The 20,095-nt window shown below is 45.0% G+C and overlaps 2 protein-coding genes across 4 annotated transcripts in view; both read left to right on the top strand.

Moving 5' to 3' along the window:
• KLHL9 (kelch like family member 9) overlaps positions 1 to 11,224 on the top strand; it is a 34,957-nt gene extending 23,733 nt beyond the window's left edge. For 2 of the 3 annotated variants that reach the window (XM_060410997.1, XM_060410995.1), the window contains exons 3-4: positions 6,612 to 9,833; positions 10,994 to 11,224. The gene's annotated coding sequence lies outside the window, so the exon portion shown is untranslated. The remainder of the gene's footprint in view (positions 1 to 6,611; positions 9,834 to 10,993) is intronic. The other variant, XM_060410996.1, reaches the window with a different exon arrangement.
• A 3,037-nt stretch (positions 11,225 to 14,261) lies between these two features.
• LOC101102963 (interferon alpha-H-like) lies at positions 14,262 to 14,726 on the top strand. The gene has a single exon (XM_012126994.4). It carries the CDS (start codon positions 14,262 to 14,264, stop codon positions 14,724 to 14,726), a length of 465 nt encoding a protein of 154 aa, XP_011982384.3.
• Positions 14,727 to 20,095: the final 5,369 nt, after the last annotated feature.

The following is a 20,095-nucleotide window of genomic DNA, read 5'->3' as shown; positions in this document are numbered from 1 at the left end:
AGGGTCTGCTGCTGATGGCTGTGTCCCTGGGGTCAGCTGCAGCCACCCATCCTGCTACCTCTCCGAGAGACTCCCCAAGACCAGCAGGTAGGTCTGGCCCGAGGTCCTGTCAATTTTCTGCTTTAACCCTGGGTCTCATTGCAGAGAAATTGTGTGCCCTTTAAAAGGGGAGTCAATTTTGTGAGTCCCAAAGGACTGGGAGAAATAAGCCCCACTGACCTTCAAAGCCAAATGCTCTGGGGACTCAGCTTCTTGGTGCAGGACCCTCAGGCTGAGGAGCCCAATGTGGGGCTCAAAACTTAATTCTGTGAGAGAACTTCTGCAATAGAACTATGCCAGTTGGTGGGTCTCCCATCCCAGGAGGGGCGGTATGGAACATGACTATATCCAAGTCTGCCCCTCCTTCCCAGTCTCACTGTAGTTTCCTTTTTCATGTCTTTAGTTGTAGAAGATCTCTTCTGGTTGGTTCTGGTCTGCTTCATTGATGTTGTTCTGCAGGTTTTGGCATGCTCCTAAGACATGGTCTGTCTACTCCACTTTATTTGGTGTAGCACAAAAATACAGATTTAAATTGCTTTGGCTTTTATCTTATTGATAAATTCATATAATCTGAGTTTGCTACAAATCTGAAACATATCATCTGGATTTTGAGTATTCACACCCATTACTATGTGGCTTTTTTAAAAAATGGATTGTAAACTGAAAGCTTCAGCTTACAAAGTATCACACTAAGAGTAAATCTTTTCATTGCAGAAAGGATTTAATGTGCAAATACGCAGGTATAAGTAAACTTGGTAAACATACTATCATAAGGGCTTTTTATATTGCTTTGCCCATGCAGATGCTAGGATCAGGTCACTGCTCTAGCCACAAAGCTTTCATCCAGCCCAGAGAGCAACATGTACGTAAGCACTCATGTGTCATAGACAGTGGCTTCTGGACCAGCTGATCCAAATTCTTTTTACTACCATCCCTGGGCTCCAAGAAAGCCTATTTTGGGGCTAGGGAACTACCCATTTCCCAGGTGGCGCTAGTGGTAAAGAACTCAACCTGCCAATGCAGGAGAGGAGTGTTTGATCAGTGTTTGATCTTCCTGGGTCAGGAAGATCCCCTGGAGGAGGGTGTGCCAGTCCACTCCAGAACTCTTGCCTGGGGAATCCCATGGACAGAGGGAGTCTGGCGGTCTACAGTCCATAGGGTCCCAAAGAGTTGGACATGGAACAACAGACTGGTTCCAAATCGGGAAAGCAGTACATCAAGGCTGTATATTGTCACCCTGCTTATTTAAACTATGCAGAGTACATCATGTGAAATGCTGGGCTGCATGAAGCACAGATTGCCAGAAGAAATGTCAATAACCTCAGATAGGCGGATGACACTACCCTTACGGCAGAAAGTGAAGAGGAACTAAAGAGCCTCTTGATGAAAGTGAAAGAAGAGGGTGAAAAGTTGACTTAAAACTCAACATTCAGAAACTAAGCTCATGGCATCTGGTCCCATCACTTCATAGCACATAGGTGGGGAAACAGTGGCAGACTTTATTTTGGGGGCTCCAAAATCACTGCAGATGGTGACTGCAGCCATTAAATTAAAAGACACTTGCTCCTTGGAAGAAAAGCTATGACCAACCTAGACAGCATATTAAAAAGTAGACACATTACTTTGCCAACAAAGGTCCGTATGGTCAAAGCGGTGGTTTTTCCAGTAGTCATTTATGGATGTGAGAATTGGACTATAAAGAAAGCTGAGCACCAAAGAATTGATGTTTTTGAACTATGGTGCTGGAGAAGACTCTTGAGAGTCCCTTGGACTGCAAGGAGATCCAACTAGTCCATCCTAAAGGAAATCAGTTCTGAATAGTCATTGGAGGGACTGATGCTGAAGCTGAAACTCCAATACTTTGGCCACCTGATGTAAAGAACTGACTCATTGGAAAAGACCCTGATGCAGGGAAAGATTGAAGGTGGGAGGAAAAGGGGGATGACAGAGGATGGTTGGCATGGTATCACTGACTCAATGGACATGAGTTTGAGGAGGCTCCGGGAATTGGTGATGGACAAGGAATCCTGGCGTGCTGCTGTCCATGGGGTTGCAGAGTCAGACATGACTGAATGACTGAAGTGACTTAGCACACACACAGGGAACTACCCATTTCATCTGTCTCCAGAACATTGTCTCAGAGCGAAATGTTTGTGTACTGAGCATTCTCTCCCTCAGGTGACCTCTTAATTGTGCCTCCTGAAGGCTGTCAAGAATGTACTTACGCCCATAGACCTTTTCTAGATATAAGCTTGTCCTCCTGTTCTATTTAATACAGTATTAGAACAAGATGAATATGAAGCTGCTGATGGCAGTTAATGTCTGTTACCTGAGCTCAGTTGTTTCACTGTATATATAGGCCCTTCTCAGTTTTAAGTTCATGTAGTATTTCTAGCTCTTTACTAGTCCGTCTTCCAGAAGGCTCTGACTATAGTGGTAGAGGTTTCTCATTCTTTGTGTTATTTCACCCAACAGCCTATCAGCAGACTCTATATGTGTGAGTGAGGGACAGGTCTAATTTCTACTGACTGAACTTTTATGTTATTTGAGAAGGATAGTTTATCACTTAGAAGCCAACACATTCCAGACAGGGATTAGTGATCAATAAAACTCATTTCTTCATAGTAGGCAGAGTGGTTATTGAGCTCTCCATCCTTCTCCTGATAACACTGTTCACAAACCTTCCATGTATGCTGTGTACCCAGACACACTCAAAGGCATCACTTACACTTAGAGAATGGGAAAGAAAAGGGCTTTCTGACCTTCCAGGCTGACTTTCCATTAGTGAACTAACCTGTGCCCTCAACTTTTCCTCCTGTACCTGTAAGGGGAGTGGGTTATGGACTCCACTTAAAGTGTCCACTTGGTTTACTTCTCCAGTATTGGTATCTGCACTTCTCATTCACCCTCACCACTTAACCTCGTAGTACAACCACTTACCAGCCACGTGCAACAGCTTCTTTTAGACTGAGCTGAGAGGTGTTCTCTTGGCCCCCAAACTGAGTTCCAGAAATGTGTTTTTACATATCCTCCTGGGCACTTGCATCTGGTCAGAGCTCCCAGTAGACAACCTGCCTATGTGGAGTGTCCACTGGGACACCATAGAGAATCCCTATCAAGACCTAAGCAGCAACCAGGACTGTAACTTTGACCTAAGTCTGCTGATGCCTTGGTCCTGTGCAGGGGTGTTAGCAGCAAGGGGACTTTGTTCAGGACAGTGACAGAGCTAGAATCATCTTACTGTTGTTTAGTTGCTAAGTCATGTCTGACTCTTTTGTGACCCCCATGGACTGTAGCCCAGCACGCTTCTCTGTCCATGGGTTTTCCCAAGCAACAATACTGGAGTGGCTTGCTATTTCCTTCTCCAGGGCATTACTGCACTAACCAGTCTTGAACTACAAACAAGTCACTGGCTGGATGTTTTCTTTTTAAAAGTCAGTAAAACTGACCATTCTTCTGTCCATAATCTCACTTCCTTGGGGTAGTTAATACTTCACAGATATTGCTGGACCAAAACCATTCTGTTTAGAGAGATGTACAGATGACTGCAGAAGGTGGTGGTATCAGGCGCAAGAAAAATGCACAACCTGCTACTCCTGTGCACCATCCCTGCCAAAAGTGATTAGCTTCCCTCTAGCATCCTTTACTGTCGGCTTCCCTGGTGGCTCAGCAAGAAAGAATCTGCCTGTGAAGTAAGAGACGCAGGTTCGATTCCTGGGTTGGGAAGACCCCTGGAGAAAGAAATGGCAACCCACTCTGGTATTCTTTGCCTAGGAAACCCCACAGACAGAGGAGTCTGGCCAGCTGTAGTCCCCAGGGTCACAAAAGAGTTGGACATGACTTAGCGACTAAACAACAGCAATCTTACTGTTTCACCATCCGACTTCTGTCTTTCAGAAGAGCAGGGTCAAAAGAAAAATCTCCACACTACGCCCATTTAACTCTTAGTATTAGCCTTCGTCCATCCCTGAGGAATGACTACACTCTAGACCTTATCTCTACTACACTGTCCACAGTTCTCTTCTACTCAAGCTGACTGATAAAAACTGCTTTTATTAATACGAAGAATATAATGCTGAGAAACACTGTTCTCTCACATATAGATTTATTCTGTTTGTCCCATACATCTCTAATCATCTTGAAGGATCTTAGCCACTTTGATACAACAGAGAAACATCCTGATTCCCAAACCAGATGCAAAGCTTCATATAGTGAGTGGGTTTTCATACACTCTCTTCCTTATCTATCCATTATATTTTCCAGGGAAAAACAGAAACAGGATTCTCTTTAATCCCCTTCCATCGGGGGACAAAAGGTGATCTTCCTAACATTTCTAAAGAAATGTGGCAAACAACACAACCCTCTCAGCGTTAGAGTGACCGTAAAAAGCAGCAAGGACTACCCAAGCTCCACTGTGTTCCTCGGACCTCCGGGAAAATAGCTCATGTGAGCTCAAACATTTTAACCCTGAACTGTCACCCTCCTCCCTGACTTCCTTAGAATCATGTCATCCAAGCTCAAACCCTGGACAGATCCCCTTCCCACTTCTTCCTCCTGAGCCGCCTCATGTTTCTTCACGGAGATGTCTCTCACTGCAAAAAAAAAAAGAAAAAAGAAACCCTGACTTGGTTTAACTATAGAGCTATTTCTGGGGGTCTGTAGCTGCTGGGCTTCATTACAACATCAGGAAAGGAGAGCGTTCAGAACTAGCAGTCTTCCAGCCCCATCTGTTCCCTGAGTGGTCAGAGAGAAGAAATTTGGTGCTAATATTTTCTGGCGGCGCGGGGTGGATGGGGAGGGTGGAACATGGCCTCTTCTATTTTATGCATATAAGTAACATTTTTAACTATGCAAGAAAATATCTGAAGAATTTGAGAAAAGCTCTATCCTTCGACTAATAGGTTAAGAAAAAAGGTTTAGATGTGTCCTTAACATTCTCATAGCCATAGTGTAGTTAGATTGTATATTAAACATTCAGCATTGTGAACACATCCTTACCCAAGTCCCTTGAAATAATATCAAAAGCACTAGTTTTGAAACTTTCAGAAGATAAAAGATTTCATAGTCTCCACTTCAAAGAGCAAAAGTTGCAAAACCACAGGGCAAAAGACTGACAGATTTAATCTTCCAAGGATACCAACAATGCTAATTGCCATCCCACAGGTGCCTTGGAAACCTTGCCATTTCTCACCAAATTGAATCTACTTCACTCTTTAAATGTGAGAATGCTTCTGTTCCATTGTACCTCCTTCATGTTCAGTTGCTTCTATCGTGTTCAACTCTTACTGGCCACCAATTCTTGTATGTGCACACAGAATAATCAATGGCTAAATGGAAAGGAAATCTTAAGCAAAATACTGCAGCAACACCCAGTGGAATGCAGGCAATCTCACCTATTTGAGGGAGGAAGATACTATTATTCTGAGAATTTCCATCAGATTTGGCTCATCAGTTACTAAGGAAACCAGCAGCATGGGGCTCTTCCTTTAAACTACTCAAGTTACCCGCCATCACAAGGGCTAATATTTACCTTTTCTGTTCAGTTCATTTGCTCAGTCGTGTCCAACTCTTTGCGACCCCATGAATTGCAGCACGCCAGGCCTCCCTGTCCATCACCAACTCCCGGAGTTCACTCAGACTCAACGTCCATCAAGTCGATGATGCCATCCAGCCATCTCATCCTCTGTCATCCCCTTCACCTCCTGCCCCCAATCCCTCCCAGCATCAGTCTTTTCCAATGAGTCAACTCTTCGCATGAGGTGGCCAGAGTACTGGAGTGTCAGCTTCAGCATCATTCCTTCCAGAGAAATTTACCTTTTAGGAACTAGCATATGAGCCCTTTGGGCCTAAGTATTAGAACAGCCACTAGGTGGGGCAAGGGCAAGCACATTCCTGTGAGTGGAGTGTAGGTCTGCAGGGACCTGTCTAGTAGGAGATGTAGAAAGAGCAAGAGAAGTCATCTTGAAGGGCCTGACCATACACCTCACCTCCCTACATACCCTGCACAGCCCTTACAATCATGGTCTGCCCATATTCTAAGACATCCTCTGGGTCAGTCCAGTATGTAGCGGTTCAGTTCAGTTGCTCAGTCATGTGCGATTCTTTGCAACCCCATGGACTGCAGCACGCCAGGCTTCCCTGTCCATCACTAACTCCTGGAGCTTCCTCAAACTCATGTCCACTGAGTTAGTGATGCCATCCAACCATTTCATCCTCTCTCATCCCCTTTTCCTCCCACCTTCAATCTTTCCCAGCATCAGGGTCTTTTCCAGTGAGTCAGCTCTTCTCATCAGGTGGCCAAAGTATTGGAGTTTCAGCCTCAGCATCAGTCCTTTCAATGACTATTCAGAACTGGTTTCATTTAGGATGGACTGGTTGGATCTCCTTGCAGTCCAAGGGACTCTCAAGAGTCTTTTCCAACACCACAGTTCAAAAGCATCAATTCTTTGGCACTCAGCTTTCTTTATAGTCCAACTCTCACATCCATACATGACTACTGGAAAAATCATAGCCTTGACTAGACAGATCTTTGTTGACAAAGTAATGTCTCTGCTTTTTAATATGCTGTCTAGGTTGGTCATCACTTTTCTTCCAAGGATCAAGCATCTTTTAACTTCACGGCTGCAATCACCATCTGCAGTGATTTTGGAGCCCCCCCAAAATAAAAGTTTCCACTGTTTCCCCATCTATTTGCCATGAAGTGATAGGACCAGATGCCATGATCTAAGTTTTCTGAATGTTGAGTTTTAAGCCAGCTTTTTTCAGTCTCAAGAGTATGTAGCAGCGTCTACAACCAAATATCAATGCATTAAATACAAAGGACAGCAGCTAAGAAGTGTCAAGAGTAAGCAAGGCCCTTGGCAATCGGGACAGGAAGAAGGCAAGAGTCTTTATTGGCCCCACGTGGCTGCATTAGCCAGGCTGATTTCCCTTGGCATCCTGCTGCACACCAGCCAGCAGATTCACTTTGCAGAGAGACCATCACTGTCACCCAGTCCTCCAGCTGATTCCCTGCCCTCAAGCTAAGGAGGAAATCTAGCAGGACAATACAGAGAGGTCCTGACCAGTAAGAAAAAGATAAGCCTTAAGAGCATTCTCAGATAATGCCACCCAGGCCTGTGTTTCCTGTCCTGGCTGCAGTACCACATGGTCTGTCCACCCCTAGACCCCACAGCTGGTGCCACAACTAGCCTGCAGCAGCAAGGTTATAAGGTAAGTGGAAACACCAGAACTTGGCCAGTAAACTGGGATTCCTTGGTCACTATCAATGTCTATGGTGAGATAGTTTGATAAGAGTACAACCATTGTGAAAAAAGATCAGACAGTAGTCTGGGGTCCAATTCACAAGCCTGTCCTCAGTTAATATTCCTAAAACCGGTAGCTTTTAACAGTTTAGGGGTGGTGAGTACGATCAATTACCCAACCAAGTAACTCCCAAAGCATTTGATAAAGAAAGAAACCAGGTCCTTGCATTTTGCCTGCATGCACCAGCCATCCCCGTGCAGTCAGATCGACCAGGGGCAAGGATGTCTACTTTATAACTAACTGGAAAGAGACCCTGAGGTTAACAGGATATCATCAGTGTAAGGGTCTGGAAAGACATGCCTCACAGTAGACAGCAGCCATAGGGTCTCCTCTAGTGGAGGGCCACTTTAGCAACCCCACCCTTTCTCCCCAAACCCCACCCTAGTCTGTTTCCCAGTTTTATTTCCCTACATCTCAGCACTCACCAGAGCTTCTTTGCTGGCTCACCAGTGGTTGAGCTGCATCCGGCAGGCCTGCAAGTTTTAGAGTTGCCCAGCCTAGAGGTTGAGGAAAGAGCCCAGAGTAAGTGGCAGAGACGTTAGTGGTTTATTGAACTAGGGATCTTACATGTCTGAAGCCAGAGGTCTTCCAAGAACATCCAGCTGGGAACAGCAAACGACAGACACGTCATCTTTGCTACTCTAGTTGGGGGGCGGGGCCGGGGGGGGCGGATACAGACTAGTATTTCTAGGCAAAACTGACCTGAGGTTGGTTCATCGGTTACTAAAGAAACCAGCAGCTGGGGCCAGTCCCTCACAACCCCTCAGGTTAATGTCCATCACCAGGGCTGATATTTCTCCTTAATGAACTAGCAGTGGAGCCCTTTTGGCCATTAGGTAGGACAGGGGCAAGCATGGTCCTTGAGTGGGGTATACCTGTATCAGGGACGGGTCTAGCAGGGGATGGAGAAGAGCCATCTTCAGCGACCTGACCATACATTCTGCCCTGAACATACCCGGCACAACTTATTATCCTGGTGTCCCTCTTCAGAGACATCCGTGGGGTCAGTCTAGTGTGTAGAGGTACCCTGTAACCAAATAACAAAGAAACAAAGGAGAGCAGCTAAGAAGTGTCATAGTAAACTAGGCCCAGGACAGGAAGAAGGCAAGGGTCTTCGCTGGCCCAACGTGGCTGCACTAGCCAGACTGATTTCCCACCCAGTCCTGCTGCACACCCCGCCAGCACACTCATTTGCAGTGAGGCCACCATGGTCACCCAGTCCTCCAGCTGATTCCCCACCCTCGTCAGGGAGAAAATCCAGAAGGATGATACAGGGAGGTTCTGACCAGTAAGAAAAAGACAAGCCTTGACACCATCTCAGATAATGTCACCCCTGCCTGTGTTTCCTGCCTTGGCCTGCAGTACCACGCAGTCTGTTCACCCTCAGTCCTCATAACAGATGCCACATAGTAAGACTTCCAGTTAGCCTGCCAGCAGCAAGGTTGTCAGTCAGGTAGAAATACCAGCGCTTACCATCCTTATCAGCTCATGAGACAAAGTCTCTTTTCTTAAACAGGCAACTCGCTGTTCTACTCGTGGAGGCTGCTTTGGTTTTCCTTTTTCTTTTTTTGCCCCTTCTCCCTTGGGCACAAGTCCTCTGTTGTAATAAAAAGCTTTGCTTGCCTAAGAGTCTTCTGGAAGTGGTATCATTCCTATGATTTTGCTGCCCAAGGATCTAGAAAGGGCTTGGGAACAATGGCAGTCCTATTTATTGCTCACAGCTGTTCTAGATTCCCCAGAAGTGATTTTTGCCATTGCTTGATGACTCATAGAAGCCTGTGGTTATGGTTTCCACTGCTTCTAAGACACTGCGGACAGCAGAGAGCTATGGTTTCATCACACTGCGTCCTTGCTCCATCCTCTTCGAGAGCTGGGCCCAGGAGCTCCATGGTATCTTAATATGTTGGGTTCACAACAGGTTCCAGTGAAACCCTTTAAGGGAACTGGTCACACCCAATTCACAAGCCTGTCCTCAGTTATTATCCCCAAAGCCTGTGGCTCTGGGGATAGGGGTGGTAGGTTGCTGGTACAATCGATTACCTGATCAGGTTACTCCCAAAGTATTTGACAGGACACCCCAGCCCTTGCATTTTGCCTGCATTCACCAGCCATCCCAGCACAGATTGGCCTCGAGCACAGGGCTGCTACTTTTAAACGAAACTGAGGTTAACAGGGTATCACCAGTAAAAGGATTAAGAAAGACATGCCTCATGGTGGACAGCAGCCACAGGGTCCCTCATGCTAGTGGAAGGCCACCTTGAGATTAGTGCCCCTGCCCATTCCCCCCACTTTCCCTACCCCTGACCCCAGTCTGTTTCCCATTTTTATTTCCCTACATCTCAGCACTCAAAACTTCTTTGGCTTCTTGGCTGGTTCACCTGTGGTTGAGCCCAAGGTTGGTGGCAGAGACATCAGTGGTTTATTGGACTGAGGATGCTACATAGCCAAAGGTTCTCAAAGAACACCCAACTGTCAACAGCAAACAGCAGGTAAGAAAGGCCAGGCATCCTTGATACTTGGTGCCCAGGGGTAGGTGGAGATTAGCATTTCTATGGGAAACAGACTTCAGGTTGGGTCATCATTTATCAAGGAAACCAACAGCAGGTTCCACTCCCTCAGAACACCTCAGGCTCATGACCATCACCAGGATTGGTATTTCCCTTTCAGGAACTAGCAGGTGGAGCTACTTCTCTCCCTAAGCATTGGATCAACCACTAGGTGGGGCTGGGGCAAGCAGGTTCTTGTGAGTGGGGTGTAAGTGCAGCAGAGATGCTCTAGCAGGGAGCATAGAAAGGGCAGAACAGCCATCTTGAGGGCATGAACATACACCCCGACCCCCTACATAACCTTGCACAACCCTTACAATGCTGCCCCACCCTAGACATCCTTAGGGTCAGTCAGTACGTTGCTGGGTCAGCCCAGCAACCAAATACCACAAATACAGGGAAAGCAGCTAAGAAGTGTCACAGTAAGCTAGGCTCTGGGCACCCAGGACAGGAAGATAAGACTCTTTGTTGGCCCCACATGGCTGCATTAGCCAGGCTGATTTCCCACAGCGTCCTGCTGCACACCAGCCAGCAGACTCACTTTGCAGAGAGGCCACCCCTGGCGCCGGAGCTCCAGCTGATCCCCTGCCCTTAGGCCAGGGAGGAAATCCAGCAGGACAATACAGGGAGATCCTGACCAGTAAGCAAAAGACAAGCCTTAAGAGCACTCTCAGATAATGCCACCCAGGCCTGTGTTTCCTGTCCTGGCTGCAGTACCGCACAGTCTGTCCACCCCCAGTCCCCACAGCAGGTGCCATGTGATAACCCTTCCAATGAGCCCTGTAGCAGCACGGTTGTAAGGAAAAGTGGAAACACTAGTGCTTACCAGCCTCATCAGCCATTCCTGAAATCCATGGTCAGTAAAATGGGATTCCTTGTCGCTATCAATGTCCATGGTGAGATAGGAAGACAAGAGTACATCCATTTTGAAAAAAGACCAGACAATGTTTTGGGGTCCTGAGTCTGGGTACCTGGGTGGCAGCGGTCTCCCAGAAATAAAAGAACTTTCTCTCTGCTACACTAAAGCATATACCTAGTTCGCAAGGCAAGAAGGTCCATCCATTGTAACCTTTAACCGTGCCTGGTTTTGTGCTTTCTTTCAGAAAATCTCACACACTCCTTTCCCCACACTGAAGCTCACCATTCCTGATAGCCACCATGGGCCTCCTGCTGCTGAACCAAGAAGTGTGATGATTTCTGGACATTATCAGTCCCCAGAGACAAACCTCCCATTTGTTGGAAATGCAACTCGCCCCCCTCTACTCAGGGAGCTGGCTTTTTCTTGCCCCTTCTTTGTGCACATGCTCTTTGAATAAAAAGCTTTGCTTCCCCAAGAGTCTTGTGGAAATGATATCATTCCTATGCTATTGCAGCCCAAGGAACGTGCCCGGGAACTTTGGGAATCCCATTTATCCCACACAGCTGTTCTAGATTCCCCATCAGTGGCTTTTCACGTTGCTCTATGCCTCATTGAAGCCTGTGGTTATGGCTTCCATTGCTTCTAAGACATTGCAGATGGAAGAGAGCTGTTGTTCCATCACACTTAACCATTGCTCTGCCCCCTTCCAATGCCCCAAAGCTCCAGGGTATCCTTAGTACACTACCTTCGCCAGAGGCCTGGATAAAACCTTTCTGGGGAACTGGCCATGCCCAATTTACGCCCTGTCCTCAGTTACATATCCCTAAATCTTGTGACTGTTAACTGTTTAGCAGTGTTGGGTTGGGGGTCTGCTTGATTACCCAACCAGGTTAACTCCCAAAGTATCTGATAGGAAAATCCCAGGTCCTTGCATTTTGCCTGCATTCACCAGCCTTCCCTGTCCAGTCAGATAGACCATGAGCTCAGGGCTGCTGCTTGTTACCTGGAAACAGGCCCTGAGGTTAAGAGGATATCAGCAGTAGAAGGATCTAGAAAGACAAACCTTACAGTGGACAGTGGCCTCAGGGTCCCCCTTGCTAGTGGTTGGCCACCTTGGGATTAGCACCCCTCCGCAACACCCTTCCAGTCTGTTTCCCATTTTTATTTCCCTACATCTCAGCACTCACCAGAGTTTCCGTGGCCTCTTGGCTGGCTCACCAGTGTTTGAGCGGCATTCCCTCACATCTTCAGGCCTAAGAGCTGCCCACTCTGGAGACTGAGGAAAGAGCCCGGAGTTGGTGGCAGAGACATGAGTGGTTTATTGGACTGGGGATCTTACTGGTCTTAGCAGAAGGTCCTCAAAGAACACTGCACTGTGAACAGCAAAGAGCAGGCAGGATGCACCAGTCATCCTTGCTACTCAGTACCTGGGGAGGACTGAGGTTGCCTTTCCAGGGGGAACTGACCTCAGGTTGGCTCATCAGTTACCAAGGAAACCAGGAGCCTGGCCATCCGTCACAACCCCTCGGGTTAATGACCAACACCAGGGCTGATATTACCCTTTAGTGAAGTAGCAAGTGTAGCTGCTTTAGCCCAAGCAGTAGAATGCCCCCCACAAAACTGGGTGGGGCACTCATGTTCCTGTGAGTGGGGTCTAAGTCTGCAGGGACCAGTCTAGCAGGGGATGTAGAAAGAAGACAACATCCAGGTTGGATTGCCTAAGCATACAGCGTGTGCACTGTTTACAGAGTAATTTGTTGGAAACATATTCTATGACTTCCAATGGTAGGTTAGGGTTTATCAACCTTGGCACTGCAGACATTGAAGGCAGATCACTCTTTGTTGTGCTGTCTATCCTGTGTGGACTGTAGGGTATTGAAGAGCATCCCTCACCTCTATCCATTAGATGCCAGTGTCAGCCCTCATCACCAGTTTTAGTGACTGGAAATGTCTCCAGACATCGCCAACATCCCCTCAGGGACAAAATTCCCATCACTAAGAATCAGTGGATTATGTCATAATAGCTTGTTCACTGGACCACTCACTTTTGAGCTCAAGCTCCCCATGTAAAAAGTACAACTACACTGAGTGCACCATGCTCACAGGAAAACCAGGCCACAGGAGAGGTCATGGAGAGGTGCGTCGCTGCCCAGGGCCAGTTGAGGTCCCAGCTGAGGCTTATTAGCATCAGATCTATAAGTGAAAGTACCCACCAACTGCCAGGTCACCCCAGTTACCCAGTGATCTGTGCATCTGAGGTCCTAAAAAATTGTGAAACAGGGACAAGCCATTCCTTCTGTGCCCTGTGGAAATAAATCCCTGACTTACAGAATCTGTGAGCTGAGACAATTATTATCTAGTGTGATTGATCTTAGAGTAAGTTATTTCAAAGCTATAGTGACAGGGACATTGTTTGTATTGTGTGCAGAAAATGTTTTAAGCTACTAAACTTTTGCAATGCAGCAACATTTACCATAACGTGCTCTATGCTCAGAGTCAACTAATACAGGGAGCACAAACAGATTATAAAAATTCCTTCAGCAATTTCACTTGGAGTACCAGGGCAAATTGCTTCCTTTCCTCTCCCTGCAGTTAGAAAGGGAAATGGCAGAGCTGTGGCCTCAAAATAAAGCCGCAGGACTCCTATCTTTTATTATTATTGTTGTTGTTTATTTATTTTTGGCTGTGCTTGGTCTCCTTTGCTGCACTCAGGCTTTCTGTAGCTGCAGAAGGCAGGGCTACTCTCTAGGGGTGGTGCACAGGCTTCTCATTGCAGTGGCTTCTCCTGTTGCAGAGTATGGGCCCTAGGACTCAGGAGTTATGGGCTCAGGAGTGTGTAGGGGTTAGTTGCCCTGCAGCATGTGGGATCTTCCTGCATGATGGGTCGAACCTGTGGTCCCTTGCATTGGCAGGTGGATTCTTAGCCACTAGACCAACAGGGAAGTGCCAATGTCATTCTTTTTTTTAAAAGAAAAATATTAATTTATTAGGCTGTGCCAGGTGTTAGCTGCAGCATGCGGGATCTAGTTTCCTGACTAGGGATCAAACCTGGGCCCCTTGCACTGGGAGCCTGGAGTCCTACTAGACCACCAGGGAAGTGCCGATGTCATACCTAACCTTGTATTCAACACAAAGAGAAAGGAGAGCACGTCCATTCTCTATGTATAAGGACACACATGGAGTATAAAAATGGATCCACAGTATGTCTGTGATATCAAAACTTCATAGTGCGGGCAAATTAGAAAAAATATCTCAAAAGACTCTGGATGGGGGGAAAGGGAGGCAATAATGAAGAAAAAAAATTAACGGTTGACAAATGCTGTCAGAACACATTTGGAGAGTGCAAAATGAAAAGCAAAAACAAAAGTAGAAAGTAAGGGGGAACTTTCAGAAAATGGAAACCATGGGCTCCTACTTAAGCCCCAGGCCTGAAGGAAGGTCTTCAGAGAACCTAGAGAGCAGGTTCACAGAGTCACCCACCACCCCAGGCCAGTAGCATCTGCAAGGTCCCTATGGCCGCAGTCTGGTCCTTACTCCTGGCCCTGCTGCTGCTCAGCTGCAACGCCATCTGCTCTCGGGGCTGCCACCTGCCTCACACCCACAGCCTGGCCAACAGGAGGGTCCTGACGCTCCTGCAACAACTGAGGAGGGCCTCCCCTTCCTCCTGCCTGCAGGACAGAAAAGACTTCGCATTCCCCCAGGAGGCGCCGGGTGGCAGCCAGTTGCAGAAGGCTCAAGCCATCTCTGTGCTCCACGAGGTGACCCAGCACACCTTCCAGCTCTTTAGCACCGAGAGCTCGGCCGCTGCGTGGGACCAGAGCCTCCTGGACAAGCTCCGCGCTGCACTGGATCAGCAGCTCACTGACCTGCAAGCATGTCTCAGGCAGGAGGAGGAGCTGCGAGGGGCTCCCCTGCTCAAGGAGGACTCCAGCCTGACTGTGAGGAAATACTTCCACAGAATCACTCTCTATCTGTAAGAGAAGGGACACAGCCCTTGTGCCTGGGAGGTTGTCAGAGCAGAAGTCATGAGAGCCTTCTCTTCCTCAACAAACTTGCAGGAGAGATTCAGGAGCAAGGACTTACACACAGCTGGTTCAACACGGAAATGATTCTCATGGACCAACAGACCACACTTCCTCCTGCGCTGCCATGTGGAAGACTCATTTCTGCTGTCATTGCGCCCTGAATTGAATCAATTTGTCACATGATTTCAGGAATATTAAAGGATATCATGTTCTACTCTATAGGCACTAGTCCCTCACAGATGCCCTAGCTGACGTATCCATTTATTTATCTACTTGGACATTTATTTATTTACTTATTTATAAAGATTTAAATTATTTTTGTCCATATAATATTATGTGTATATATATGTTGTCATTAAAAGAATAATATGTATACTCTGTATGCAGTTTATTATTTTTCTTCACTCATTAAATTCTTCCTATAAAAAATTCCTTTATTTGCAGTTGCTTTATAAAAGAAACACCAAGCCTGAATGTGTAATTTGATTAAAGAATACATTTTACAATTCCTTGACCCTTTTTTACAACTTGCACGTTAAAAGTAAAAATACACTTCCTTTAGCCAGGGTGTTTGTTGCCTTCAGGACATAGAGGTGAACATAACTAATCCAGTCTTTTTTGTAATTCTGATTTTTTTAAAGGAAAATAACCTAGAAACAATAATCAGTTAATTCATAATAATGTGTTAATTATTTTTAAAATAGTATTAATTAGTTGTAGAAAATATCAGTTAGGTTGAATGCAAAAACAAAAGGGAGAAAAATGGAATTCCTTCAGTAGAAGATGGATCAAGCTATATGAGGACATAAAAATAAAAGTTAACTACTAGACTAGTGGGCTTCCCCCACAGCTCAGCAGTAAAACTCTGCCTGCAATGCAGGAGTCACAGGAGGCATGGGTTCAGTCCCTTGGTCCGGAAGATCCCTGGAGAAGGAAATGGCAACCCATGCCAGTATTCTTGCCTGGGGAATTCCATGGACAGAGGAGCCTGGTAGGCTATAGTCCACAGGGTCTCAAAGAGTCAGACACAACTGAAGCGAGTTAGCACAGCATAGCACTAGACAAAGAGACATTTCAGTGCAAATGTCCATTGGATTTGGAGATGGCAATTGACAAGCAAATTTATGAAGTGTAAAGCATGGAACAGAAGAATGATCAAATGGGAGGAGAGTACAGAATGAGAAAAGGACTTAAATTGAGTTCCATGACCTTAACCTTAAAAAGAAGGGAATGTCACAAAGGAAGCAGAGATAGAGTAGCTGTAAGTTAACAGGACAAGAGAGAATGGTGAGAAGACAGATGCAAAGGCTGCAACCACTTAAGAGGCAATGCATTCATGAACATGTAGATGGAAAGTGCCTCCTACCTGGGAAAAGAGATGACATTGACCTTTCAGTGAGAGCTTGCTTAGTAGAATTAATCAGCAGAAACCATAGTGGACAAGATGAAAGGATGAAGAAGAGAAGGTAATGATGATATATAGAACATGGCTTTCAGATATTTGCTGTCTGAATTGGAGGAGACAATAGGGTGGGACCTAAAGTAGAAGGTGGCTTTTCTTCTTTTCTTTTTTTTTTTTTTTTTTGCTTTGCAGTGTTATCCCTTTTTGAAATTATTTGCTTATGAAGGGATTTCATGGATTTGATATATAGACAACTCATATCAGTGTTCAAGATCGGATTTACTTTAAATCATGAGATTCAGTCACATACAATGGTAACGTATCATTATTTTGATTAATTGGATGTTGAAAGTCCCTGATGCTGGGAAAGATTGAAGGCGGGAGGAGGAGGGGATGACAGAGGATGAGATGGTTGGATGGCATCACCGAATCAACGGATATGAGTTTGAGTAGGCTCCGGGAGTTGGTGATGCACAGGGAAGCCTGGTGTCCTGTAGACCATGGGGTCACGAAGAGTTGGACATGACTGAGCAACTGAACTGAACTGAACTGAATTTAGGAAGCTGCTCCGTGGTTGAAAGCACTCACTACCTGGGAAATAGACGGAACTGACCTTAGTGAGAGCTGCGGTGGAATCAATCAGCAGGAACCATACGGGAGTAGGCGGAAGATCAATAACAAACGAAGTCGCCTGGACAGTTACTCACCTGGGGATTCACTTCACCTCTTTTACTCTCATCCAGGTCAGATTTGCATTAGTTTTTCTTTTGCTTCAGTGTATCTGATACAACGATGGCTTTCCAAGAAAGCTGAATGGAGAAGAAAATCAACGATGTGTTGAACATTATGGAAAGTTATGGTACAGACCCTTTATGTTCCCATTTTTACTTTCCTACTAGGCTACTATCCTCAAGGTGATACAGAAAGTAATTCAGAAGTAGCAAGAAAACCCCTGCCCAGAAAATATGAAATGAAAAAGAACATAAAATCACATAGACTCTGAAATCAGGAAAGCATGAGGCTGATTTTACCTAGCATCACAGACACTACAGCTCCACTGTGAGATGAAAATGATGATCCAAGAGGCTCAACAGAAATGTACTCAATCAGCTAATGATGCTTAATAACTACTTCTATTACAGCTCTGATGTAAGGTGAATAGATGCTTATGATGGGAGGTATGATGGAAAAATTTAAGAATACTCATTGTGAATAACTTTTGGATTAATTATGAACTCTGTGCTAACAATAGAATGGTGAACAAGAGATATACCTTTCTCCTTTGGTTTACTTGTTAAATGTGTCTAAATAATCTATTTTCAAGAAGACCAATTTGAAGGATAAGTCAGAGGGACTAGTATAAAATAATAAACAAGGCAGAAACAGAAACAGGACTCAAAGTAAACACAGCCAAACTCCTTGCAAGATAAATGTAACTCCTTACCCTAAATTTACTTCTTTTCCTTTATCCCGTCCATCATATTCAATGTACGACAGAAACTCGCTATACTAAAAGGGGAGAAACACAATTTGAAGAGACAGAGAATATATCATAACTAGACTCAGATACAGTCGATATTTAGAAATTATCAGACCAGCAGCCAATTAACAGTGACTAAAGTGCTAAGGCTCTAATGTATTCACCTACTTATCCCTGCACTTTATCTCAGTCATATTGTGTATGGTATTTAACATTTTTGTTCATATAATATCATGTTCAACTTTATAATGTATTCAAATATAATAAAGGATGCTTACCTTTATCATCTCTCCAATTATTTTCTGGTTTAATTTATGAAATTCTTCCTCAGGAGAGACCTTGGAACTGTTACTCTTACAAAAAGAAATAGCCTAAATTTGCAAAGCAAAATGAAAAATGGATGATAGTTTCTACTCATTATTCACTTCTTTAGTAGGTTATGTTTTAAAACCTTATATTTCTATATTACTTCTCTGGTGGCTCAGTGGTAAAGAATCCTCCTGCTAATGCAAGAGATGCAGAAGATGTGAGTTGAATCCCTAGGTCAGGAAGATCCCCTGGAGAGTGAAATGGTGACCCACTCCAGTATTCTTGCCTGGAAAACCCTATGGACAGAGGAGCCTGGTGGGCTACAGTCCATGGGGTCAGAGTCGGACACGACTTAGTGACTACATTTCTATATCAGATATATGATAGCTCTGAGAATACAGAGGTGAAAAAAGCAAACGTAAAACCTCTTCTTCTGAAGCTTCTGTTTGCAAAATAAAGATTTTAAAACTGTGATCATGCTTAATTATTTCATTTAAACGTCCTGTTACAATGAGAGCTAGACAAAAGGAGATTCTCTCATGGGAATCTGGCTGAGAACTCTCGAGAAGGGGAGAAAGCAGATGTAGTCTATAAAGTGGCCAAGAAACACCTTAAAACAGATTTCTCATTGGTAGATGCTTATGCGGATGTTGTGCCTTAGGAGAAGAGTATAGAAGGAGAAGATGACCTAAAGCTTATAAGGACCTTTCATTTAGAAGACTGAGAAAGTTAAGGAGAGTCTGCAAAGGGCCCAGAGGTGGAACGACCAGGGCAATTGGGAGCTACCCAGGAGAAATGATCTTCCCAAAGCATCAAAGAAGAAAGCAAAGGATTGAGAATCACACAGGCTGAAAGTTAAAGAATGATTTCTATGTTATATAAGATCCTGCATCGAGTCTAGACTCTGTCAGAACATACAGGTAATCACAGGAAATCATTGAACTTCCCTGAGCATCAGTCTCTTCAAATATAGGATAAGTGAAAATGTTTCTAGAGTTGTTCTGAGTACCAGATAAACCAGAACATTCAAGAACACTTAACAGAGTATGCCCCACTGAGTGACGGCTAAACAGGTAGTGCATATTTTATTGTGTTTTTACATATAAATCTAAATGGCGATAATGAACTCTCCTACCATCTCTCTGTAACTGGCTGCAAACAAATCTAAGAAAAGAATCGGAGGAAAGTGTCCCATCAATTATTATGTAATTATATACATAATAATATACATATACACCATATGAAAACATATTATAAAGTATACTCCGTTCAGTTCAGTCTCTCAGTCGTGTCCAACTCTTTGCGGCCCCATGGATGGCAGCACGCCAGGCTTCCCTGTCCATCACCAACTCCCAGAGCTTGCTCACACTCATGTCCATCAAGTTGGTGATGCCATCCAACCATTTCATCCTCCGTCCCCTTCTCCTGCTTTCAATCTTTCCCAGCATCAGGGTCTTTTCCAGTAAGTCAGTTCTTCACATCAGGTGGCCAACGTATTGGAGTTTCAGCTTCAACATCAGTCCTTCCAATGAACACCCAGGACTGATCTCCTTTAGGATGGACTGGTTGGATCTCCTTGCAGTCCAAGGGACTCTCAAGAGTTTTCAACACCAGTTCAAGAGCATCAGTTCTTCAGTGCTCAGCTTTCTCTATAGTCCAACTCTCACATCCATACATGACTACTGGAAAAACCATAGCTTTGACTAGACAGATCTTTGTTGGCAAAGTAATGTCTCTGCTTTTTAATAAGCTGTCTAGGTTGGTCATAGCTTTTCTTCCAAGGAGCAAGTGTCTTTTAATTTAATGGCTGCACTCAACATCTGCAGTGATTTTGGAGCCCCCCAAAATAAAGTCTCTCACTGTTTCCATTGTTTCCCCATCTCTTTGCCATGAAGCAATGGGACGGTATGTCATAATCTTAGTTTTCTGAATGCTGAGTTTTAAGCCAACTTTTTCACTCTCCTCTTTCAGTTTCATCAAGAGTCTCTTTAGTTCTTCTTCACTTCACTACCCATAAGGGTAGCGCCACCTGAGTATCTGAGGTTATTGATTAAAGTATACTACGTACAGAATACACTACACACCTGCCGATTCTGATACATGGTATAGTTTTGCCTTCCTCTTTGCATT

This window comes from Ovis aries, chromosome 2, assembly GCF_016772045.2.
Source record: "Ovis aries strain OAR_USU_Benz2616 breed Rambouillet chromosome 2, ARS-UI_Ramb_v3.0, whole genome shotgun sequence".
Classification (NCBI taxonomy): Eukaryota; Metazoa; Chordata; class Mammalia; order Artiodactyla; family Bovidae; genus Ovis; species Ovis aries.
The sequence above is the reverse complement of the archived record's forward strand: the minus strand, read 5'-3'. Positions and strand labels throughout refer to the sequence as shown.